Below are 26486 nucleotides of genomic sequence, written 5' to 3'. Positions count from 1 at the left end.
AGAAGATCATTTTATTCCTTGGACCTCCATGCATCGTGTGTATACAACATCACATATGGGCATATTGTGTGATTGCATCACTATGTTGCCATTTTAAATTGCTGCTTATTATTTGAACAATGTATGTTCGTCTAGGTCCCAAAATGTTGGAATACACGCTATATAGACTTGCAAGGTCTCTTCCAAAGAAAAAATAATTTCGACCATGTATATAGGAAAGTCTATTCAAGTCAAGAAATTTACTATTTTGCCAAATGTATAATACACCAGGTTTTAAATACAAGGTTTTACCCTGGCATGTTGCTTCTTTTGCACACAGCCGTTCGTGTATACATTTTCAGACAGTACACTCAGACTGAAGCCCGGCTCATACATGTACTTTCTGCGAATGGGAATGCGATTGACGTGAATTTGACGTCACAACTTTTTTTCGCTGCGATATTCGCAAGAGATTTGAGGTCAACCCCCCCCCCCTGCGATTTATTCGTTTCGAATTTGTAACGTCAACATTCGCTTCGCATTCGCTTTCGCAGGAAGTATGAACCAGGTTTACAGGTTGTCAAAGTCAATTTACTTTCCTCTATTGTACAGTGCGCATGTACACAAAGGCGTCAGTAAACGCTACCATATTGCCAGACTCTCATAAAGGAAGCTGACGAACCATGACCTACATGGGTTTGTTATTTTTTCCTTCTGATTAATTTTTTAAAAAAAGGAAACACACTTTCCTAAACCTCAGCCGAGTCAATATGCATTGATGTCAGTGCTGTTCGCTTTCATAGCATTCACATTGTACGACACTCACAACAAGTTTGGACCATGGGGGTATTGGACTATTAAACTTGGTAAGTACCACAGTAAAACCCATGTGAGAGCTTTGCTTGCCAGAACTGAAAAGTCTCACAAATTTCACGTATCATACTCTGCGGTAGTAGTCTCCCGATGTCGAAAAATCTACTCCGTGGTAGTAGAATATAAAGCATGACAAATTGTTAAAAGTACATACACATGGTGTTACCGCAATTCAAATACACATTGGTACCTCACCACGCAATGCCTCAAAACCCATTACAATGTACTTAGTATTTTCAAACTGGGCGCATACATTGTACATGTATATAGGCCGTTTCATAGAAAAGAAAGTGTGTGAAAAATATCAATTTTGTTTTTATTTATTAATGATAATTTCTTATAGATACATGGGATTGAGGCATTTGCATGGTGAGGTATCAGTGTGTATACTTGGTTTGCGGAACACCGTGTGTGTCCTTTCCAGCTAGATTATGTTTTTTTTTTCTTTTCTTTTTTTCTTTTTCTTCAAATACCACAATAAATATTCATAAAACATACAAGAAAAAAGAACCAAAGAGGAATACAAGGAGGGCACCAGGAAAAAGCCTAGGCTTATACAGAGTCTGGTCCCTTTAAAATATAAATTGAACACTTGTCTTGCTTTATATTCTGCTATACCGTGTATAGGACTATTTTTTTCGGAGTTTGGGAAACTTCTGAAGAGAGTAGATTTGGGGAATTTGGGAGATTTCTCAGTTCTAAGAAGAGCTGTCCTGCATGGTAAGCATTCATAGAGTTATGTTATAGCCATTGGCCAAGTGCATATACTCTTTGTCGAACTGCAAAGAAACATTGGTATCGGTTTTTCTTTTCTTACCCCAATGGTTTCACGTACTGAATTTACCTGGCTGATTCTCGAATCGCTCAAACTAAAATTTTAAGGATGCGTTAATGCCATTGGACCTTCTATTTCCCCTTCCTGCTGTTTTTATTTCTTTCCGGAAATGGTTTTATCGGTAGTGTCAAAACAATCAATATTAACCTTGTTGAAATAATTATGGTGGCCACTATAGTGCACTATAAAGTTTGGTTGTTAACAGACAGATTGACCAATACCTTACCAGTGTGAATCCATATGTTATAATGCTTAAAATGCTTCGCTGACTACTGAGTATTGTTCAGATTCAGATAAATGGCGAGACTAATAGGGGTGACAAAAGAAGGAGGACAGTGCCATGAACGCGCCCTACTCCACTGGTTGCCCTTGTAATACATTAATACTTGAAAGTTTGCATGGTGGAAAGATAATAAACATATATAGGGTCGAAGGCTTGAGTTGACACAAGGTGGATATATATTATCTCCATTGAGTGATTGGTGGTTTTGAAAAGATGTCTCAGACCATGGATACATTAATTTAAAGGCAGTGGACACTATTGGTAATTGTCAAAGACTAGCCTTCACAGTTGGTGTATCTCAACATATGCATGACATAACTAACCTGTGAAAATTTGAGCTCAATCGGTCATTGAAGTTGCGAGATAAAAATGAAAGAAAATAACACGAATAACACTTTAGGGGGCACAAGTATACTTATGCGTCATTGCATGTACATGGTCGACGAGCGATTTCGTGAACACATTTATAAAGCAGAAAGGCTAAACAAATATACATTCTTTGTTCCACAAGGTTTGCCGAGAAAATTGATTAGTTATGTCAACACGGAAATGTTATATAATCAAAATTGTTGACAACAACCAACAGCTCTTTCCTGCAATCTGAGAAGGTTCCTTTCTACTATTTGAACAATTTTCCCCAAACAGAGCCAGATAATCGAAGTTAGCCTTTTGTCAAGGCATTTGTGCCTGGATAGCTTCGTATAAAGCCGATATCCTAAGCGACTGGAAGGGGAGACCACGCACCCAGTGGCGTAGCAGCGAGGTTTCGCCACTCGTCTCGCTCGCCTCACGGCTCTACGAAACTGTCAAAGCCCCCGAAAGGCCTTGACAAAAGGCTAAACCGAAGCAGGGTTGAATGGTCGTAGTGAAAGGAGTGTCTAAAGTAAACGACTGTTAACTGTATGCATAAACCTACCTACTGAATATGGGCCTACACCTTGTTGTAGGCAATAGATATATGTACATGTACTGAGATTCGTGTCTTTAAATTCCAAGGTGAGGTTATTGTCAACAATTACTCCTAGGTAACGAACATCATTTACTTTTTCAAGTTAAGTGCTCTTAAAATGAATATTCAGGTTGTCGGTATAGTGTGAGTATGGTACGCCCATAGAGGTAAGAAAATACCTTCATATAAACAGGTGGAGTTCCTTGCTCTGTGGTTTGACCATGGAGGAAGGTTTGACTATGTTTAAAAAGCATTGCGTAATACAGGGGGGGGGGGTGCACCCATGAGACGACGAGACGAGAATGTATTACCACGGGGGTTATATATTCAGTAGCTTGACATTTTGATGCGTTTCTTTTTACGTTATCAACAGATTGAATCGTGACCATGCAGTGATGGGCTTTACGACGTCTGGCATCACAAACCAATTACTTGAAGATATTAGTGTTTGGACAATATATTAGTATATTCATTTGTTAATTATCAAGTGAAGTACATGTATATCAGCATGGCTTCGACTGTTGATCCCCTCAGTATGTTTTCTGTCAACGCCACGAATGACAACGCGACAACACTCGGGTTTACTACTGAAGGAGTATCTTCAAATGACGATATGACATCACTCAACGATACCATGGATGAGATGGGGTTCGTTTTTGACGACATGGTCCAGAGATATATCATCGGTGTTGTCTTTTGCCTGGTGTCTCTATTTGGTTTCACCGGGAACTTCATTGTGATTCTTGCCGTGGTTCTGTCCAACAAGCTACAGACGAGGACCAACGTCTTCGTTGTCAACCTCGCCACTGCCGACCTCCTCACTTGTCTCACCTCCCCCTTCAACGCCGTGGCTCTCTTCAGCTTAAACGGCTGGCCTTTACCGGAGATCATCTGCTCTTTATCGGGGGCTCTTTTCATCGTGAGCCTGTCATGCAGCATCACAAGCCTGGCCTGTATCTCAATCAATCGTCTTATCCTCATCACGAAGACATTGAGTACCTATCAATCCATCTACACATCGAAGAAAATAGCGGCAATGATTGTGTTCACCTGGCTGTACCCGCTACTGATATGTTGCTTGCCACTCTTCGGCATCGGTAGGTGGGGGTACTCCTTCAAGTTCAAAATCTGCACTCAAGACAGTAACGTGCCAACCAGTAGAACCTTCTCTCTAATCGGGGCGCTCCTGGTCTACCCAATACCACTTCTCATCCTCTTTGTGTGTTACTTCAAGATCTACCGCCACGTCGACGCTCATGTAAGGACGCTGACGCAGAAGCGGGCGTCGGAAGTCGAGATGCATGACGGACCGTCGACGTCATCCAGTCGTGCCACGCCGACGTCGTCAGGCCGTGCCACGCCGAGTAGCCCCAAAAGTCCGAAGCCAACGCTAAAGAGGAGCGCAACGCAGGCGAGCTTGAGCCGGAGGCAGACGGCGATTACGAAGAATCTTTTCTTCGTGATGTGTGCGTTTATCGCGTGTCTCGCTCCGTACGCCGTGTCACTCGTCATCAGGAACAGCGATCCCGTTGTTCCGTGGACCTTCATGATTGTCATCTTCAACAGTGCCATCAACCCCGTCATATACGGCATCAAGCACCCGCACTTCAAGAAGGTATTCCTGCACATGTTCCGGTGCCAGTACCACCAGATTCCGGAGCCTTCTAACTTTTTGAAAAGACTGTCAAAACGCTAGCAACGGCATGAGATACTTTTGTTCCAAACGCTGTGTGTAGATTTCTTTTGATATACATGTAACTTAAAGGCACTGGACACCTTTGGTAATGTTGTCAAAGACCAGTATTCTCACTTGGTGTATCCCAACCTATGCATGAAACAACAAACCTGTGAAAATTTTGACTCAAATGGTCATCGAAGTTGCAAGACAATAATGAAAGAAAAAATACCCTGTTCCGCAAATTTGTGTGCTTTCAGGTGCCTATGTAATTGCAAGGCTTCGTGCCTGAAGCCTTTTAATATTTCTCAAAAACTACGTTACTTCAGAGGGAGCCGTTTCTCACAATGTTTTATGAACTATCAAACTGCTCGAAATTGCTCGTTAACAAGTAATTTTTTGTTATGCTAACAATTATTTGGAGTAATAACCAATAGTCTCCAGTGTCTTCAACTTAATAGATGTTAGTTTTGCATCGGGGATAAATTGTATATTTTACTTTTGTTCTACCCTCTGATTTGTTTATTCAGTACTTTCCTGAGTTCTGTGAACTTCATATTAATTTGCCGTTTATGGGACACATGGGTTGAAATTCGCTTATGACCACAAGTATCCGGCGTAATAGATGTTATATAACTATTTTTACGTGCCTGCGGTTATGTTTCTTCAAATACTTTTGTTAAACATAATTTCCGCCTATCAACAAATATTATGCTGTTGGGAAAGAACAATTTAACGATGAATTATTATGCATGTATGAAAGTAAAATGATTTGAACAACTCAACGAAGAAAACCCGAGAAGGGACATTGCCCGATTTTGTTTGTATAATTTAAGAATTTTGCCAAACTTAAACGTTCATGTTGTCATTATGTAATAGCTGAACTCATTCGGGCATGATTCGCAAATGGGTTTTTAAAAACATTATTTACGCGTGGTTATTAAAATATTAAATACTTTAAAAATGTTAATTTGTCTGGTAACCGGTTATCTCGCATAGGCCCTACTACGTTTTAATTTTGTTTCAATTGTAATAAATCATTTGTATTGTATACAATCTTAAAGTATATTAATGAATGTTTAAACTTTCAAGGATTTTGTATAAATTTTTACTCAGATTTGATTTTAATAAAATGTAATATTTTAAAATTTATTCAGCATGCCTGAAAGTGATACTGTCATGCCACACGAGGCAACTTATAGGCAACCAGTTCCAGTCAACTCCCAAGAAGAAAATACATAACCAATTTCTCCGTGAAAACCATTCACATTTAGTAGCTACATGCAAATATTTGACTATTCTTATCGGTTTGGGTATTTTTTTGTACGACACAGAACACACGGTTTAAAGACAATGATGGGACTCAGCAAGCTTCCCTTAAAATATTTCGAGCTTTGCTGAGGTGCTGTAGTTTGTTTTATGTTCGAGTAAAAACAAATCATGAAAACGTCTCATCAAGACGAAAATTATTTTAGATAGGTGCAACGAATTAACGTGAAACCATTGCTCTGTGATTGTACCCCTTTCCTCTCTCAAAAATGTGACAACTAATGAAGGCAAAAAATAGTTAATGGCCTGACGTTTCGACCCTAGCAGAGTCTTTCTCGAAGGCTAAATGACAACACAAAAAACATGAACAGGTAACACAACAAACATGAACAGGTAGTTACCTGTTCATTTACCTGTTCATGTTTGTTGTGTTGTCATTTAGCCTTCGAGAAAGACTCTGCTAGGGTCGAAACGTCAGGCCATTAACTATTTTTTTTGCATTTATACTCTCGGTCCATTTGGTTGAGTTGTTTGCAACAGCTAATTCTATTGTCTCAACTAATGAAGCTGAAATTTTTACAGGTAAATTATAATTTAATGCATCTTCATTCACAGTGAATAAGGATTCACGTCATGACCAAAATGTACAAAAGGTATCAACACCCTTAAAATGTTGGATAGTGCGTTTATTTTACAACTATACATGACAAAATCGTGTCTTAATTAGTGACATGTTGAAGCGTAAATAAATAGATTGTACCTGGTATAATTATACATTGCAGCGCTGCATGGGGCGTCAATTGTCTACATGATAATTAATGAATGCTAATTATCCCCAGTAGACGGAGTACCAATTAATCAATCATCCAATGACTAATTAAACCATTTCTCCAAAAAAGTACATTGACCTGGGGAGTCATATTCATTGATACCCTCAACTAGGCCCTCCTCAGAGATGTTTTTGGTGGACAGAGAACTATTTTCACTCATGCACTAGATCATAAAGGATTCTTGAATGTGTGTACGATTTTTATATTTTTATTTACGGTCATAAAAGCATAAATAAAACCATATTCGTTCACGATTTCTGTCCATTATAATAAACAAAATTGATTCCAATATCACACTTTTTACAGTAAATAATACTTTGACTAAGAGTATAGTCTATTGAAGAAAAAGAGAAACATGTTCGCTTTTTATATAAGTATTAAAATTAAATCGATGTGTTTTGTTACTTCAACCAATTTTGACACAGTCAGACGGCATGGACGGGTGACACTAATAACGGTGACACTATTAAATTTAGTGTTTCCCGCCATGTTCATTTACGTACCATCCGGCTCATTTATTTTAATTAGAAAATGATTACTTCTTCGCTTTATCTTTTAACAGTAAAAAGAAGCAATTAAATTTCAATTGACTAGTCAAATAAGATCATTCAAATGTATTAGGTCGCACATAATCGTTAAAGGCACGGGACACTTTTTGGTAAAATTAATTTCAAAGACAAGTATTCTCAACATAGGCATCTGTGATCGAAGTTGAAAGAGAATAGTTCAGAAAAAACACTCTTGTCAATCAACTTTGTGTGCTTTCATGTGGCTAAAAAGGCTCAGGACTTGAAGTCTTTATCAGTTCCAAATATTTAAAAAAATTCGTTACATTACCTGTTTTATTTGGTTGCAAAATATTGGCTGGAAGAGTAACTTCATATAAATGTAAAGAAAATATTTGATAAAATTTTAGGAAAAATTTGTGAATTTTAATGTGCTTTTAATAAAATAAGTGAAGGAAGAAGCTATAATTAATACAGTAAACTTGCGGGTACAACCATGTGTAAATCTCTTGACTGAGAGTGCAGGCTCTGAAAAGAGCCGGTGTCAGATGCAATTGTGTCCGCCATGTAATACTCTCCGCTCCGGACACTTTTGCATATGCAATCGTGTCCGGGGCTATTCAAAAACCGTCCGGTGGACATGTACATGTGCGCGCGAAAGCGAGCGTGCATGCACTGAGCCTACGTATATGCAGCATGTGATATTCACGTATTAAATTTATGATTGCAGCGAATACCCAACGGCCGAACATTTCCCATGTCTCATGACTACACTTAGATAGCTTGAAGAAAAAAAAATGGCTAACGTGTTCCATCGACCAAGGGCGTTTAATTTACTGCAAGGACGGTTTTGCACGGGGCGGACACAACTGCATATGCAAATGTGTCCGGGCGGACACAATTGCATTATGCAGCAGGGTCCGGGCGGACACGATTGCATATGCAAAACCGTCCGGCGGACATTATTGCATATGCAATAATGTTCTCCGGATAGTATTGCATAGAGGACATAATTGCATGCGACATCAGCGTGGTCTCAACGTTCCAAACTCTGCTCGTCTTCAGTACATTGAAATTTAGTTCACTGTTGTACATTGTCGTACTACTTACTTGATATTTTCTTCCTAATTATCCACACCATGCAAACCTTTAAAAGTACTAAAAAATAAGTGTATTTTTACTGAAATGTTAAATTTACTACGAAAACCTATATATTAAAAACTCAGAAGAGGTCGAAGATCGTAATTCGACGACTACTGAAGGGGCCCACATTATTTCTCGACATTGTTTTCTGCTAAACTTGCCAACTTTCTCCATTGTATTTTCTTGGTTTTTTTGCTGATATGATTTTTTTCACTTGATTTGTGTTTATTGCTTTTGTGTGCACTTTGTTGTACAGGATTATCTTTTTGAGGCAGTAATGATTATTGATTGCTATTTACGATGTACTTGATATAATGTTCCGTAGTGGACATCATAATGTCCTCTGCTAAGCTGGTCGAGTATTATGCGGTCCTAGTGACCAATATACCTCTGCATGCCACCAAAGAGCAGGTACAGCATTTTTTGTCTGGAGCGGGCGTGGTCCAACATTTGAGTGAGCTGCAGTTCTCGAGAAGCTATGGCAACTACTTGTATTGCCATTACCGCTTTTCGAATAAGTTTGCAGCACGCGCTGTCCGCACTTTAGATGATGTACCATTCCTCGATGGTCATCCACGGGTACTGCCATCACTTCGTCAACCTCCACCTCCTGGGACTAACCCTAGTCCAATGGTTTCCCTACTCCCCTCTCCTACTGATGTCCTTCAGACAACTTCAGCTATTCCTATTATCCTTCCCCCAACACCATTCTTCAAACCAATTCCTCTCCTCCCTCAACCATCTCCTTCCATTCCTTTCTCCCAAACCCCACAGTCTCCCCCTGCAATGTCTCCTAAACCGCAAGCATTTTTTGCAGCACAGCAGCCAGAGCAATTACAGCCTACTGCAGCACCCAAGATGCCTCACTCTCTGTTCCATCTCCCCCAACTGATGGTCCAGCCGCCTGACAAGCCAACTCGTTTCAAAGCGTTGTCTTCCAAGACACCTGGTTGGTACTTTGACCACACTTGGCCTTTCAAAGATAAATTTCTGCTTAGTGATGCTGCGAACAGTAAGAACATGCAGATAGCGATGAGTACCCGCTCAATGACATGCAAGATGGATAGTTTTGAGCACCATCTCCAGCTCCTACTGTATGATGTTTGTAGTTGGATTGACCTTCCTTTGGTCAAGAAGGGGCTCAACTTTTTTCCTGGCCCTACTCACTTTGTGGGCGCAGGTAAGCACAACCTTTCCCAGATTGGCATGTTCGAACTAAGGATGCGTGCATTGCTGCAATGTTAGGCATTATTAGTGCAAAATAGAGCAATTTTTTCTTTCTTTCTTTGTTGTTTTCTTGGCATTTTACTTGCGCGAATGGACATGCGTAGCGATTGTTTAAGCTAATGTCGGGACGACATTCAGAAAGCAGGCGCGCGTGTAATGGGATGAAATTGCAGCCCCCTTTTTTTTGTTACCCCTAGTTTACCTATGTCCTGCTCGGACTAGGGCGAGTCTAGGGGTGGGTGGTTGCCTGGTGGTGTGTGATGAGTGGGTGATTGGTAGCAGGATTTGCAACCAATCAGGGCTATTGAGGAAGGGATGTCTAAGGGTCAGTGACCAAACCCAAGAAAGTGGTTTGACACTTGGCCACTGGACACCGACAGAGGACGGATAGTGTTAGAATTAACCCTCCAAGTTCCTTCAATAATTACACTTTGCCTCTGTCGGACATCTACGTTGGATTGCGCCAGCCCAGCTTTATTACCACAATAATTGTATATTCATCCCCTGTCCTGCTCTAGGTGAGTTTGATTTTACTTTTATCTTTCTTGTGAACCTAGTTAGGTTTAAAAGTTAAAGTAAAGATCGGCGTGTCGCTTAACACTTAGTTTTAACAATCACTGCTACTTTCTATTGTGTAAGGATAGTGTTTCAGATTTTGATGATTGAAGTTCTAGAAAAGAAGTTCCTTTTTACAAGCTCTTATTTTGAATTGATAATTGTTGACTTGTTGTTTTCCATGCTCTTTCGACTTTTTATGCTTACAAAATGTGAATTGCCAGATTACATTTTGTCTCAGTATTATTTTGCTTTGAACTTGATTTATTTAATGTTGATTAAGTTTCTGCATTATTCAGTACTTATTTGTTTCATGGTTTAATTTCATTGTCTACTTTGTTCAAGACCAGATACTTTAACTAGAGTCTGTTTTATTCAGTGGTTGATTTATTTGATTACACCTGTTGATTATTAAAACAACTTATTTCTAATAGACCTTTTTGATATGAGTTTGGCAACAGACAAAGACTAGTTTCAGTTTTGAAGTTTCTTTGGTTTTAGTTTTATGCATCTATCTTTCTTTTATTTACTGAAACTATACTGTTCAGTCAGTAATCATTTTTATCATAGTTTTGCTCTATGGTTTCATACATATATCTTTGCTTTTTAACTTCTCGTTTGGATTTTAATGTTTTGCATTTACTTTTATTTTTACTTCTTTTAAGTTTATCATTGTATATAATTCATTGTAGTCAAAACCAATTCCCACGGTTTTTCATTGTTTATTGTAAACATCCTGGTTTCATGGCACCAATGAGTCATTGTTCCATGAAATGTCTTATACCACACACTATGCAAGGGGTGTAGTTTCCCTTAATTGGCTTTTAAATACCCTGTCCATCATTTTGCCTCAGGCATGCACTGGTCTGGGGAATAGTGTGACCTTTTAGCACCCATACTGCACTGGCTAGTGTAACAGTCTCACACAGCTGTTATTGTTTCACACTTAATTTACTTCCAAGATTAGTGATTTCTGTTAAAGGATTATAAGATTTATTATTAGGTATTTAATTTTAGTGTAGTTTATATTTGTGAATGGCATAGTATTAATTTTAAACTTGGCCACTGGACACCGACAGAGGACGGATAGTGTTAGAATTAACCCTCCAAGTTCCTTCAATAATTACACTTTGCCTCTGTCGGACCATGGTCGGACATCTACGTTGGATTGCGCCAGCCCAGCTTTATTACCACAATAATTGTATATTCATCCCCTGTCCTGCTCTAGGCCGAATCCAAATCAAGAGAGCCAGCAGGACAGCGTGTCATCAACTGTAGCCTATTTATCTTCACTGCATTTTCGTCATAACCAGTCGTACCAGAAACAGTAATCCTGTCCCCTGATCAAGGACGAGGACCTGTTTCTGAAGTCCCCATCTCCAAGTTTGTCATCATCTTCACAGCCCAATATCTTCAACTTTGCTGGAAGAACTTTTACATTGTTACACCGGAATCTTCAATTCAAGTTATCGTCCGTTCCAGTCCACCACCAACAGATAGGCCATTCATTTATTTTTGTTTTATATTTCCATTGTATAAAGTTTCATTGTTATTTTCGTTGCATTTATAATATTGTCGAGACCCGCCGGGTTTACTTCTCTCTTTTTGTTTCTGAGATTTTATTAGTATCTCATTCACATTGTTTAAATACAGCGTTTTAAAGTCGCCTCTCCCTTATAGTAGTCGGGATTTGAATAAACCTTCCTTTATATTTTACAACACCACTAAAACAGCGTGTCCCTTGTAAAATTTATTATGTTTCAGCACAGAGTGCGCTAGCCGCACTCAAACCTGTTACAAATATACCAGCAGTAAACTCTGCTTTCCATGCAGTTTTTGTTGAGTGTACCGTAGGTGTTTCATACACGGTAATTATAACCGAGGGCAATTTATGAAATAATGAGAATGACTAGTAATGTTTCATTGCACAAAACAAAACCCACAAAAGATTTCTCAACTCACAAATCAGTTTTCGGAAGAAACGAAACATGGGTTGAAAAAGGGAATTCCCCGAGACATCACACTTCAAGCACATTTTCGATTTGGGAGGTGTGGGCTATATTAAACCACTCATTTTGTTGTGCATTTTTTCGATCTTATTGGGTAACTTGAGGGGCAAGAGTTCTGAGCGGCAGAGTGGGGGGGGGGGGGGGGGGCGCCCCTTACTCAACCCCCTGGTTTATGCTTATGCCTTCTCCCATCTGGGGCTATTTATTGCGTACACATCATTATTAACTTTATTTTGAGGCCAGTCGTATACGTAAAGTGAAACCATGTTTTGTTATGAAAGGTAATTCTATTTTAGGCCTAGACCCGGATTAGGCGGTATTGTGTACAACAACAATAATATGTCGACACTTTCGGTACACTATGATCCGTAATGCATTCCTGAAAGGTTTCAATGCATAGCGAAACTAGAATATGCAATAGGAGCGGCATTATGCCTTACAATTAGATGTAAGCCCACTACTGCACCATTCTCAGGGGTTCAATGTGAAACCAACTTTTCATTGTTAGCATTTTGTACACATAAACTGCCTGTTTTTTTTTAATGTATTGAAATGTGCACATTCATTGAATAGAGGTAGCCCTACATGGTAAACCTACTTCCTCTAACGGCGATGTCTCAAGCTCACAACGTTTATTTTCAACAGAATACATTCTTATAAAGATTTTGACTGTTGACTTTTGTTGATATATGTATGATTATTGATGTTGGACTCCACTATTGTTAGCCGTGATTTAAACTTCAAAGTTGTCCTCCGCCAAATCAGACAAAACAGACATAGTGCCCTCTGTTGAAGTCGAAAGGGGAGGGGGGGGGGGTGACTGTGAAAGCTCTAGTCCCTAGGTTGAAACTGTACGTATTATAAACAATCATTTTTCACCTTAATTAATCCTAAAATTACGCAGGTAAAACAGACTTCCAAACAGTGCACTCGCACCGTATCTGGCAAGGTCTTGGTACATGGATGTCTTCTATTGTACATAGCTCACACCAAGTATTATGTGTACAGTCTCCTGTGGTATTTTGTGCAAGGGGCCAGCTCGAAAGGAAAGTACACAGTCTCATGTGGTATGTTGTGGAAAGGGCCAGTTTGAGTTATGTGGTTTGTTGTGAAAAGAGCCAGTTTGTCAAGCAAGTGTACTGATAGTGGCTTGTGTACTGTGGACTTAAGTTTCCTGTATAGTATGTTGTGCAAAGGGCCATTTTGGTCGTGAGAGTACACCAATAGTAATACTAAAATTGTTAACTTCCAATCACAAAAACAGGACACTTCGTTTAACATCTCCTTGAAGTAGAGCATTTATTTTACATAAAATAATAACCATAATATGGTATATTACAGTAATCTACACATCTCAATTGTAGAGTTTTTTTGTACACAATATATAATTTGAATCCCTCAGCTGTCGCGTTGTTAAAGTCTCAATATTTATTACAAGTTTTTAACTTATGGGGGGTTTACCCTTCATTTCTTAAAGGAACACGTTGTCTTGGATCGGTCGAGTTGGTCTTTGAAAAGCGTTCTGTAACCGTTTTTTTATAAAATGCATATGGATAGAAGGATGTTGTAAAAGTAGAATACAATGATCCACACAAACATGCCTCGAAATTGCACGGTTTTCCTTTTACCTGGTCGACTAACACGGTCGGCCATTTATGGGAGTCAAATTTTTGACTCTCATAAATGGCCGACCGTGTTAGTTCGCGCAGTAAAAGGAAAACCACGCAATTTCGAGGCAAACTTGTGTGGATAATTGTATTCTATTTTTAAAACATCTTTCCAACCATATGCATTTTATAAAAAACGGTTACAAACGCTCAGTTATAGACCAACTCGTCCGATCCAAGGCAACGTGTTCCTTTAAGTATTAACTTTGCACTGTATTATTGTTAAGAGCTTACATGCATCAATGCCATAAACCATTGTTGTGCAGATTTCTGCGCTTGGTAGCTTTATTAACATTTTTGTCATTTGAGTTAAGTAACGACCCAACAATTTTTTTTTTTTTTGGTCAAAGTAAAGTAACTTCCCCTCCCCCAAAAAATGTTTTAAAAAAAGGTAAATTGTTTTTGTCTTGGACACACAAGGGCCCCCTCCCCCATTATCACAAAAATACTCACTGAGAAAAAAAAGAATAAACTCTTGCAAAGGATCAGTATGCAAAAAATAGAAAACGACCACGAGTTTCGACCCTAAAACTTAATAACTTAACTTTAATGTCTAGACCTAAGCTGTTCAGTTTAAAACTTGCTTCAAAACTCTGATTGGAACCATACTCAAAGTCACCATCGCCTTGGGACGATCATAATTTCTAATAGTTCATTGTTTTTCCAATGGTTTAATATTTACATTATAAAAACACAATTCAGGTCCATTGTTAAATGTACATGTGACCAGATAGGGGATTAATTTTTGTAAAATAGAACCCTCTAATAAAGATTGCCATTTTTCTGAAAATATTTACAGCCTTATTTTATTTATTGTTTCCTCAGCTACGATTAACTTCTTGTTTATTATATCTGTCTCCATTCACATAGACACATCTTATCAAATCAGAAATGAGATTTGCAGAATGTGGAAATTCCTGAAAATGGTTCCCTGGCTTGAGTTCCTCGTAGCGATTAATACTGTCTTGGCAGATGAGTGATTGGGCTGTGTATGTGCAGACAACTGTTCACAGAATTCTAAACTGTGTACATGCATTCCCCACAAAGCATCATAATGCAAGCTGCCATTAGTCAAAACCATTTTAGTGAATCAGTGATATTCATGAATTGTGCGCTATTTAAATTTTCTGTAATTTGCAACATCTGAATAAATATCTAATACAAAAATAATGCAAACCAATTATTTCCAAATAATCTATGACAAACCATAAAAACAGCATTAATTCGTTGGTACACAATAAACACAGTCCATTCATTGCTCTATGGGTTGAATGTACGTATGGTAAAAAGCAATATGGTAAAATGCAATACCATTACAAGCCAAATACAGAAATAACCCACAGCGCCCAGAGCAATTACCATGGTGACCTGTGATTTTGCTGTGGTGCCAAATTGACATTTTCCTCATAGAAGTGCCTCAAATCAGAGAAAAATTGCCGGGCCCTTCAAGAGCCGAGTTCAAAGTTTGCCTTTACTAAACTGGAGTACATTGATTCCCACTTACTCTCCCCCAACCATTTTGATAAAAAAAGGAAAATATTTTTTACAAAATAATACACTTACATTAAAAAGAAATTGCTGGCTTCAAATTTCCCCTCCATGCTTGGGTGTGTTTTTCACAGCCTGATGTTGTTGGACAATATCACCGGTATCCACCCTCGACTGGTTCACGTTACTGACTTTCACTTCCTTAACGACGACTTCGTTATCGCTGTTTAAAGATTGATCCGTGGATGGAGCGACCTCATTGGCTGGTGCAGGCTCCGTCATAGTGGCCCCTGAATCTGCATTAACATTGTCCATGTCTTTTGCTACGACTTCCTCATTTGGCAATGCTTCTCCTGCTTGGTGGTTGGGTATCTTTCCGAAACGACCCAAGTTGATTGGCCCATGTTCAGTATAATGTGTGTCGTCGGCCTTCAGAAGGGTTCGTGATACAACTGTAATGGAAGAGGAAAATATTTGCATTTTATTTTATTTAAAAAACCAGAACAACCCTCACAACACAAAGAAGGGCTTTTATTAGTGTATAAAAGGCTCATTAGTTAAAAGTAGGGGCACAGATTGGTTTTTGGAAACAAAATGATTGATTTATTTTTTACAAAAGCCTGAACTCTTAACAAGAAACAATGTCTCCCTTCGCCCCGCGAAAGGCCCGGTCACACAGGCCTCAATAACGAAAACGAGAATGCTAACAATGCATGCCCTCGATTGGTTGAATGAGCGTAGCCGTATTCTGCGTGGAGCATTTCAACCAATAGAATGCATTATCTTTGCGTCGTGATTGTATCGTTTTCGTTATCACTGCAGTATGACTTGGCCTTAACCCATAACTGCTTCTTACCTCCTTGTGGTGTTTGAGAAGGCGCCTGGCTGTCTTTTGATGAAGTGAAGGGGTTGAAGCTTGGTGCAATCAGAAGAGCAAAGGACAGCAGTAATACCTGTTTACAAGAAAAAGAAAAATTAAGTTATGAAAAACTGCATAAAGCAACAGGACACAGTATAAGGCAAAAACAAATAAGCATTTAGTAGATATTTTTTAGGATTGAAACTTTACAAGGTGGGAGTATAATTAGGTGAGGTTTGGGGTAGCACTTTGGGTAAATCTCTTGCGAGTAGTGTTGAGTGCGGAAAAAATCAATGGTTGACAACTCAACATTTCGACCAGTATGTATTCTCTGTACGTCTTCAGAGCATACTGATCGCAAACGTTGGGCTGTCTATTCAGAACCAACACTACTCACAAAAGAGATTTACACATGGTGCTTCTGCAAACCTCACCCTAATCGTATAGTTTTAAAACCACATAGCAAAGTGCTATACACAGGACAATAATGGCGTGGTGAGATCGTACACCACTGGGAACGAGGTTCACTGGGAACAAGGTTGCTCTTGAATGAAAGGAAAGCGCGTTGGACTCTTACCATAACACAGGTGCTGGACTGAGCTGCTTTCGATGTAGACTTAGTCACAAGGGATTGTAGTTTCTTTAACTGCTCCATCAGTGTCCTGTCAAAGGCAAATTGTTGTATAACACAATCATTGAAATGTATGCACATTAGAAATAAGAAAAATAATACTTTATTTATTCATTTATTTATTTATTGTTACCATATGCAAATCTTTGAGTGAAACACACTCTTCAAACATGTCCAACAATGGCAAACATTCATTAATATCAAACTAGGAAATGGTTCCAGAAAATACATAAACAAATATTACAGAGGCAAGATTAATTAAATCAATACATTACATTAAAAACCAAAAGAACAATTAAATACAAAAATCTGGGCCAGCCAGAAGAGATGAACACATACAAATATTAAAAATTGCATCTATATAGGCCTACATAGACAGTAAAACAAGCCCTACAGGTACCATACATTAAAATCAACATTTCGAAGAACACATAACAGTACTGTTTCTGACGTTTTCCTAAAAACACAGAGTCAAATATCAACAAGATTAGCAAAGTCTGGGCATATGATGACAAAGATATGGTCGGTAAATTTTATATGTAAGCGCACTTTGATACTAAAGAGAGTTGAAAGATTCATCAGATTCGAAGTCAACATTTTTCTCACAAAGATATTACACAGTCAGGTAGCCTATTATTATATGATTACAAAACACAAGACCAACAGGCTTGTCTGGTTGTGAGGTTACTGACCTGACACTGGTCATAGGCCTACAGTCCAGTGTTACTTTCGAGCCTACTCTTTGAGAAGTTTATGGGAAACTTCTAAAGGGGCACCAAGGCTAGAAAAAAGGGCAACTAAACCCATGGCCTCTGTGTATTTCCCAGTCTGGACTTACTTGTTCTCATTCTCAAGCTTAGCCATCTTCTTCTGCATGTCTAGATTCTGTTTTGTGCAGAGATGAACGCGATGCTCCAAGCCGTCGACGTAAACCTTCTTCCTCTTCCTGCTGTCCATAGCCGAGATCTTGTTGCGGATCTTACGCCTGACTGTCTTGAGTGACCTCTCCTCCTCCTGAACAAATAAGTTTGGGTTGAACAAAAATATTTCTTAGAACAAACTTTCAATTAACATGTCGATACTCTACCAATTGAACTATCTAGCCCTATGTTGGCGGTCTTCCTATTTTGTCAAAATGTTTGTTCGGGGTGCCAGTCAGAAGCCATTTGACCCCAGATAGCCAGGGATAACCCAAATTTATCCCAGTGCAGTGTTTCGCCAGCCAAGAAGGATTTGGAATGTACAGTTACAAGATTCTTGGTTCTTGGTAGTTTTCCCGCCAAAATACTCTGTGAAAGAGTCTTGACTTGAGTTGGGTTGGTACCTTAGTGAACGAGAGGGCCAGGGGTCTGGAGCCAGAACCAAATGGTACAGCTGTTATTTTTTTTTACTTTTACGGGAAATTGTAAAATATCTCAGTGCAGTATCTTGCCTACCAGGAAGAACTTTGAATGTACAAGTACAAGGTTACATGGTTTATAGGAGGAAGAAAACCTAAAACTGTACCTTAGTGAGTGGCATGTCTGCTGGTAGATTGATGTTCATCTCAGCTAGTAATCTCTTCTCTTCATCAGTTAGCCTCAGCTTAGGATAACTCTGAAGAACAAAAAAAAACAATGTTTAATTTTTGTAACCACTCACGCCATATGACATGTACGTGTAGATGTAAATCCACTTAATAGCCACAGAATGGGTGCCATTTCAGCAAGCAAATGCTAAGTAACACCAGTGATAGCAATGGTAATTTTCTGCACTGATCTATTCTTGCATCAAAAGATCTGCTTACTGAAATGGCATCCAGTGCACATTACATACGTCAGTCTTCAGCTCTCTATATAATCTTTGGTTAATACTCACCGAGTCTGAAGTTGAGATGGTTCTTGTAGACATTGTGGCACTGAGGACTTTCACATCTTGGACGGTCATGGGAAGGGAAGACTTCTTACTCTCACTTGGAGATAGCTTGTTGAGATCCCATTCAAAACCAACTGCAAATTACAAAACATGTTTCAAATATTTAACTGTATGATCAATCGCTCGTCACTTTTCTTTTATAATGGAGCATTTGTTGGATTAAAATATGCGATGGGATCAAGCTAAACAAGTCGTTTGTTGGAAATATCAGTTTGGAGAAACAGGGGTGAAATTTCCCCCAAACAGAATTTTGTAATTTAACACCAAGATATATCTTATTTTGCAACTTCCTTATGATAAAAAACATCAAGAAAGCGGTTAAAATTAGCATTTAAAGAAAATTTGGCAATGTAGTTTCAATAAACAACTTGACTTTAAACACACGTTGCTCAGTTTCATTGCCATACAACCAAAGGTGGTATCAATGTGGGGTTTTAAAAGTAAGCAAATGCTCTTTTCAAATGTAGAATATTTGTTCAAATGATCTCGGTCGACAGATGACTCATTTGGCTTGATCGCATCCCATATGTTTGGTACTGTCTTGTAATGTACATGTCAAATTGAGTTTTTGTTCACTTGTAAGGACTGCCGTCTCATGGATAGCTGTATTTCAAAATTTTGTTTGTACAGATTGTAATGTAATTTGAACATGTTTATGGTAATTATGCGCACACGATTAATTTGTTAGTAATACAATTATTATAATCACTGGAGCGAGTCACATTTACAGACAGAAATAAACAAGAGATTCAATGACAGTAACATCTGTCAACCGTTTGTCAATATGTTTCCGATTACTCAACGCTTCTTTACAACTTAGACTCACAGCTGCTGCTGAATAATCAACATAATGTACATAATGTTTTGGTCCTGGGCCCAGCATTCTCTGCTGTAAGGCTTTGCAGTGAATATATGAGCTAACTGAATTTTCCTTTCTAACCTATGAAATACCTTAGGCTGTTTCATTAAGTGCAGATTTTGGGGTTAAAGACAATGGACACTATTGGTAATTACTACAATATAATTTTTGTTACATGTGGTACCCTGTGTAGATTTCCTGTACAAATTTACAATTTCTTCCTAGAGAGAGAAATTGCTGTGCCCCTTCAAGTGCGAAGTTAGATAGTGTGGTTTGGTTTATTGTTTTTAAACTCGTGGCCAGTGGCCAAATTACAGTAAAAATTATAATTTATACAAAAATAGTTTACAAACAAAATAGTTTACGAACAAAAATATACAGTTAGCATATAAAAAATATATAGCCATTGGAGGCTATTGAAGTTGAAGGCATTAGGTTTAATAGACCCTTCCCATGAAATATGTAAATTGCACATAGCGCGTGCGCACTAACGTTTTGGTTGGCAAATTGAGGGAACATCGCGCTGTTTTGTACACGGGTAATGGGTGCGTCACGCAGACGCGATTGCGCGTCTGCTTAGTGCACAACTCTATGGCGTTTGCCAACCAACAGGGTCTGTATGCATGCGTGAATGTAATTAGCATATTTCATGGGAAGGGTCCATTATGCCACTGAAAAATGTAGTGTGAAATATGGAGGAGAAAATAACCAATGATGATCAATGATTGAGTTTCACTTACTTGATTCAAGATCCGAGTTCTCAATAGTTGCATCCTCCATCAGCATTGTGTCTGGACCAATCAAATAGCTCGACATATCTGGTACTTTCATGCTCATCTCGTCCAAGTCGTCGATGTGTTGCGGGCTCCCCCCTGATTGGCTGTCACTTTGGTACTGTGATGGGGAGCTGACATTGTCTGAGATACCGCTGTCGCTGTTGCCCGGGGACGCAACCTGGGTGTCGTACGCTGTCTGGGAAATCGTTGACAGGTCGAAGCCTCCATTGAGAAGGTTTGAAAACAGATCATCGGCGGTTGAACTCTGGAGAAAGGGTAGGGAAACGTTTTGCAAAATATCAGCCCCATAGTTAAACCTACGATACATTTTAAATTTTGAGTGATGGAAGAACAACTTCATACTACATTCAAACAGAAAGTTTAAGTCACCTCTGAAATTTTCTGAAAGAGGTAAGATTTTAAGATTTGCAAAAAAAACAGTTAATGGCCTAGTTGTTTTTGACCCTAGCGTAGCTTTGAGAAAGACTCTGCTAGTGCTAGGGTCAAAACATTAGGCCATCAACTATTTTTTTGCACTTATACCGTCCTTTTGGTTGGTAAGCAGTTTGCAGTATTCTATTTTCTCAAGATTAATAAAATCTTCCTGAAAGGACCTCATTTCAACACTCAACATGCTCAGTTAAAACTCTCAAAATGTGGGTTTAGAATGCCCCCACTTTTTGGTGCAGTTGAATAATCTGTTTACAAAATCTTACCATTGCATCTGCCTCGTTATTGAAACTGATGAATGTATCGCAGTCATCCATGAGGATTCCATCTGTTTGGTTGAAGAGAAGATCCAAGTCGCTCGATCCGGACTCGTTTCTTTCTCTTAGCGTTTCTACCTTCAGTGACATCTTGAGCTGTGTATACTGTCTTATTGTCTTGTCCAGTCACCTGATATTATTATACCTGAGATGGTAAATAAAAAGCGAAAAATTGGTAATGGTGGCCTGGTGTTAAATAGTCCTATATTTATAGTCCTGTTTTGGTTAATTGTTGATGTTTTCAATCCAGTGAAAATGTTGGCAGGATGTAAAATGGGTTTTAAAATAATTTCATGACAACAATTGGACAAATTAATTACCAACTCGATAACATTCAACAACAGAAAATGGCAACAAAACAATGTATTTTATTGTAACACTTGTTAACTTATGTATGCAAAATTAACTAATATTGAAAAAAATAGAGAATGACACAGTTTAATTAATACTTTTGACTTTGAAAAAAAAAGCTTGTAAAAAACTGCCAGGCATACAAACAAACAAAACACGCAATCAAAATGACAGACAAACATCGGAAGTTCCAACATGTCCAACCATGGAGGAATAAATTAAACTAATTTATTCCTCCATGGTCCAACCATGGAGGTTATTCCTCCATGGTCCAACTATGGCATTGCTTATTTGCTGCCCCCCCCCCCCCCCCCCCCCCTCTTCCTGCACCGGTCTCTTCCTGCATGCACCGAATTTTTAATTTTAGCCAAAATGTAAAAAGGGTGAAATTTCACCACAACAATTGAGCAGTTACTAACTACCACAACAACAGAACAGTGCTACAAATTAAGTGAAATAACTCTCTCACCTCCTCTGCCTTAAGTCCGTGCGGAGCTTTTGCTGACAAGTTTGTTTCACTCGAGGAAAATGCGGCAATTCTGGAGAGATAAATACTTCGTAGAGCTTGGCAACAATGTGATCTAATCTGTGTTTCTATTTTTGGATCATGAATCATGTTTACAGCCAGCATTGCAGAGATGACGTGGCCGCTTGATATAGCGCCACCTTGTGGTCATTATTTATTTTTCTATTTTAAAATATTATATTAATCTTTAAATTCAAGTACACAATACCAACAGAGGGCGTTGTTTCTTTCTGCAAATGTTTGGTTCTTTACGTCGTGGATCTGGACCGCATGCTTGGTGGTGAAATTTTTTTCATCTAGTATTTCTGGCGTTTTTGCATAGAAAACAGACAACAAATCATCCAATATGGTAAGGTATTTCACATCTCAAATGAACTAGCTTTTGATGGCTTTATTGTTAATATTTTGAAAGGAATTGTTAGTGTTTATTACCGATTTAAAACTATAAAAAGTGAACCAACTCGATCGTCCAAAAATCCAATGCAAAAACTGAACACACAAGTAAATTACATGAATAGCCGGCCCCACATCATGTTTTACGCAGGAAAGTACTTCCACCGCAGCAAGTTGAATCGTGATGTGTGATGATCTTTTGAATGGAAACTTGCCCTTTTTTCGACAAATTTCCCCCAAATCACTTGTCTAAATTGAATTTATGTTTATCATAGTTTCTTAAAAGTTAATTTGTTCCTCTGACTCTGCTGAGTCCGAGTCCTGCCTGCAAAACCTGCAGGTCAATGCCGGTCATGCCACTCAAACTAGGCCTACCCCTTGTTTTATTAAAAATTGAGGATGCAAAGCATCACCATAGTTTTGCCATCACAACACAACAGAAAAGTTCTGTTGTTATATGTTTAACATTAATAACATTTTTTAAAACAATAAACAGCACTGTTCTGCTCTACGCCTATGCGCCGTAATAACAAAATCTTTGAAACGGTGAAAAGGGCAGAATAACAAAGTAATCTTTGATCTGATTAATCTTTGATCAGTGATGATAATTTTACAAACAATTATAATTTATGAACTTTTTTTGCTTGAATCTTTTACCCTCCACAGCCTCAGAATGAGTATATGGAACTGCATAGAAAGCGGTATGGATACCGGCTTGATTATCACGAGAGAAAGTGAGTGAATCATCTTGAAAATATAACTTTATTAAAAACTGAAGAGTTTGTTCTTAGACATGCTAAAACGAAAAATAAATAGATTCATGTTTTGTTGCTGTCGATAGATGTGCTCAGAGCCTACTCTAGAACTATGAGGTTATTTCCGCATGGAGACGATAGCCGAAGGAACTTCATAGTTCTAAGAGTACTCAGAATTAGTGTTGTAACATAAAAAAAATGACAGGAAACTTAGTGTAAAATGCGCCTCAACTCAATGATGTGCAATTCTTTATCGTTAGCGAACCAGTCCACACTGGATTGTGCAAACCTACTGTTTTTGCATGTACCCTCACATTTTTTTATAACATTTCGGTCTTGTTATTTGTTGTGTCCCACAGGAGAAAGAAGGAGGCTCGAGAGCCCCACGAGAGAGCCAAGAAAGCCAAGATGCTAACGGGAATTAAGTAAGTAGAAAAAAGAAAGATCGGCAACATATTTTAAAGAAAAAGGAATAGCATTTGAATACCTGGACGACTAGTGAAATTTACTACTCGACTAGTCACACCAGTCGCCCAGGCTTTAAAAGCATTTGCAGACAAATAATTTTTGACAGTTTGACAGCTGCATTATTGTTTATTTAAAAACATGAGAATGGATATGAAATTACTTTTCAAAGAACAAAAAGTGTCTGTTTTTATTGCTTGATTAAAATGAGAAATCAAGATTTACCGTGTGTGAAAATTAACGTATTTATTTCTTCTTTCCTTCAGAGCGAAATTGTTCAACAAGAAGAGACATTCAGAGAAAATACAGATGAAGAAGACGTAAGTGTGATCAGAACAAAACTTGTTTACATTCTTTAAAATTATTTATTTCGTATTATATGTATGATTGTGTTATTTTGTATCCCCAGGGAACAATTTTATTTTCAACCTGTAATTGTCAATCTTTGGGAAAGAAAGATGAAAAAACCCAAAATATTCCTTCTCACTTTCAGGATCAAAATGCACGAGGACAAACTGAACAAGAAGCGCAAAACCGACGAGGTTCCAGAGGGCGCTGTTCCTGCGTATCTCCTTGACCGTGAGGGTCAGTCTCGAGCCAAGGTCCTCTCTAACATGGTCAAGCAGAAGAGGAAGGAGAAAGCTGGAAAGTGGGACGTCCCGATCCCGAAGACGAGGGGTGTGTCGGAGCACGAGGTGTTTAAGGTGCTGAAGACGGGCAAGAGGAAAGGTAAAGAAATCCGCGATAGTGACGTTTATTAAGAGGATCCCCTCGATCCACTAAAGCGAAAGCATTTAGTCCAGGTGTCCCAGGGAAATCTGTCCGCCTGAGACATGGTGTTACCTCAAACCAAATTGATTAATCATGCTCTTTTGTATTTGTCGTTTTCTTAAAGGCAAAGCTTGGAAGAGAATGGTGACCAAAGTTTGTTACGTCGGTGAAGGATTCACAAGAAAACCACCCAAGTATGAAAGATTCATCAGACCGATGGTAAGTAAAGCTTTCATGGCAACCGGAGAGTTACAAAAGAAAAGAAAGCAATTAATTTGAAACCTCCTGCCACAATTTTATCCAAGTGGGGCAGACACAGTTTTCAAGATTGCATCAGAAAAAGAAAACAAAACAAGGCTAAAAGGAATGAGCTGGTTGTCAGGGACATCAAAGAGATTGTTTAAAGTTTTAGCAATACTTTCATTTATTTCCAGGGTTTACGTTTCAAGAAGGCCCACGTAACACATCCAGAACTGAAGGCTACATTCTGCCTGCCACTCATCGGAGTCAAGAAGAACCCCAACTCTCCTCTGTACACACAACTAGGTGTCATCACAAAGGGAACCATAGTAGAGGTGAGAGGTCATAGGTTATACAGGGTGACCTAGTTTTTTGTTACAGGTGTATGTCATGCTCGATATGTTCCTAAACTTTTATCACGCTATTTTCCTCTGAAGAACAACTGAGTTTCCAACCACACCATGCCCATATAGAGCGCCAATTATAAGGTGCTGTCTTGAGCTATTTTTGAATAAAAGGGGCCGAATCTACCCCTGAGTTGAGGATGCAAATTTAGTGCACATTTTATTCTAAGTGGAATATTGCAAATTCTATCAGCGTTATTCTACCGATTGTGATTTGAAAAGTACCAATTATCATGATTAACCTGGAAGGCAGAAGTCTTAAGAAATAGTGTTCCCTATAAATTTTGGAAGGATTGTGTTGTAACTGCCGTTTCTTAACTGTGTTTATAAATTTTTGCTTTTTAGGTGAATGTGAGCGAGTTGGGTCTAGTAACACAGGGAGGAAAAGTTGTATGGGGTAAGTGCCATCAAATACACTCCAAAGGATTTTGGAGAAAACTATTTTGGGGTGGGGAGATTCAAGTTTTATTGCCAAAATAGTGAAGCAACACAATCCCCATGGATTGGGCACTTTGGGCTATTTTAAAAGTGCTTGTTATGACAATGAATTTGGTTGGAAAGATGTTTTTAAAGTAGAATATAATAATGCACAAAAACATCCCTCAAGATTGTGTGGTTTCTTCACTCGGTGAATTAACACCGACTGCCATTTTGTAAAACTAAACTTTGTTGACTCCACAAAATTACCGACCCTGTTTCTATCAAAGTGCAACTAACAATTTGACAGGAACATAACATTTTTTCCCATTTTTTTTCTTCAGGTAAATATGCACAAGTGACGAACACTCCCGAGAATGATGGCTGCATCAACGCTGTATTACTTGTATGAAAAGAAACAAACTGTAGAGAAATGACCGTTATTGAGTTGAACTTGAGAATCCAAAATGGAATCCTGTGTACTTTATCAGTGGAGCTTGAGGTTGGCGTTGGGATCGAGTGGTTACGACTGCCTGGCTTGTGTTTGTTTAAATGTGGTGCAAATCCCACATAGACCACCCCACACACAATTGCTGACTGCCTGTTGATGAATACATCAGCTCAATATCGGTTTTTTAGAACTATATTTATGTGAAAGAGATTGGCTTTTGCCAGCTTTTCATCCATACATAGTTGTCGTTTTTGTTTCGCTTCACCCTTTTCAAAATGTACCTTATTTAGTCATATAAATTATATGACTGGGCCGAGGCATTTAATTGGCAGGTACATTTCATGGGCCTCAACAAATAAATTTTAGAAGAGGTGACATTTGAAGAAGAAACAAATAGGAAGGGTACCTCATCTTGTATGATATAAAAACTGCTGCCATATCAGCACAAATTTTTACTGTTAAAAAGCACAAGTAATTTTGAATTGTTTACCTATTCTTAAGTCAAACAATATTACTTGATAACTGATGATGTGCTATGGTAATTATTTTATAATAGAAATCCAAAATAGCCTCCACAACGATAAATAAAGATTTTTTGAAAATATGAAAGTAACGAGAG

The 26486-nt window shown here is 38.5% G+C and overlaps 3 protein-coding genes across 3 annotated transcripts; 2 read left to right on the top strand and 1 right to left on the bottom strand.

The window, feature by feature from the left end:
* The first annotated feature begins 723 nt into the window (after positions 1 to 723).
* LOC139941570 (rhodopsin, GQ-coupled-like) lies at positions 724 to 6229 on the top strand. Its single transcript, XM_071938131.1, has 2 exons — positions 724 to 845; positions 3293 to 6229. Exon 2 carries the CDS (start codon positions 3416 to 3418, stop codon positions 4613 to 4615), a length of 1200 nt encoding a protein of 399 aa, XP_071794232.1. The 5' UTR covers positions 724 to 845; positions 3293 to 3415; the 3' UTR covers positions 4616 to 6229.
* Positions 6230 to 13402: 7173 nt separating this feature from the next.
* LOC139942189 (cyclic AMP-responsive element-binding protein 3-like protein 3) lies at positions 13403 to 22047 on the bottom strand. Its single transcript, XM_071938956.1, has 9 exons — positions 21915 to 22047; positions 21044 to 21239; positions 20292 to 20592; positions 18636 to 18766; positions 18285 to 18374; positions 17617 to 17792; positions 16725 to 16809; positions 16145 to 16241; positions 13403 to 15740 (listed from the first exon to the last, which is right to left on the bottom strand). The coding sequence occupies exons 2-9, from the start codon at positions 21182 to 21184 to the stop codon at positions 15385 to 15387; spliced, it is 1377 nt and encodes a 458-aa protein (XP_071795057.1). The 5' UTR covers positions 21185 to 21239; positions 21915 to 22047; the 3' UTR covers positions 13403 to 15384.
* A 162-nt stretch (positions 22048 to 22209) lies between these two features.
* LOC139942378 (ribosome biogenesis protein NSA2 homolog) lies at positions 22210 to 26476 on the top strand. The gene is made up of 9 exons (XM_071939245.1): positions 22210 to 22320; positions 23031 to 23098; positions 23479 to 23544; positions 23851 to 23904; positions 24078 to 24313; positions 24480 to 24574; positions 24790 to 24930; positions 25345 to 25396; positions 25761 to 26476. The coding sequence occupies exons 1-9, from the start codon at positions 22318 to 22320 to the stop codon at positions 25826 to 25828; spliced, it is 783 nt and encodes a 260-aa protein (XP_071795346.1). The 5' UTR covers positions 22210 to 22317; the 3' UTR covers positions 25829 to 26476.
* Positions 26477 to 26486: the final 10 nt, after the last annotated feature.

This window comes from Asterias amurensis, chromosome 9 (genome assembly GCF_032118995.1).
Source record: "Asterias amurensis chromosome 9, ASM3211899v1".
NCBI lineage: Eukaryota > Metazoa > Echinodermata > Asteroidea > Forcipulatida > Asteriidae > Asterias > Asterias amurensis.
The sequence above is the reverse complement of the archived record's forward strand: the minus strand, read 5'-3'. Positions and strand labels throughout refer to the sequence as shown.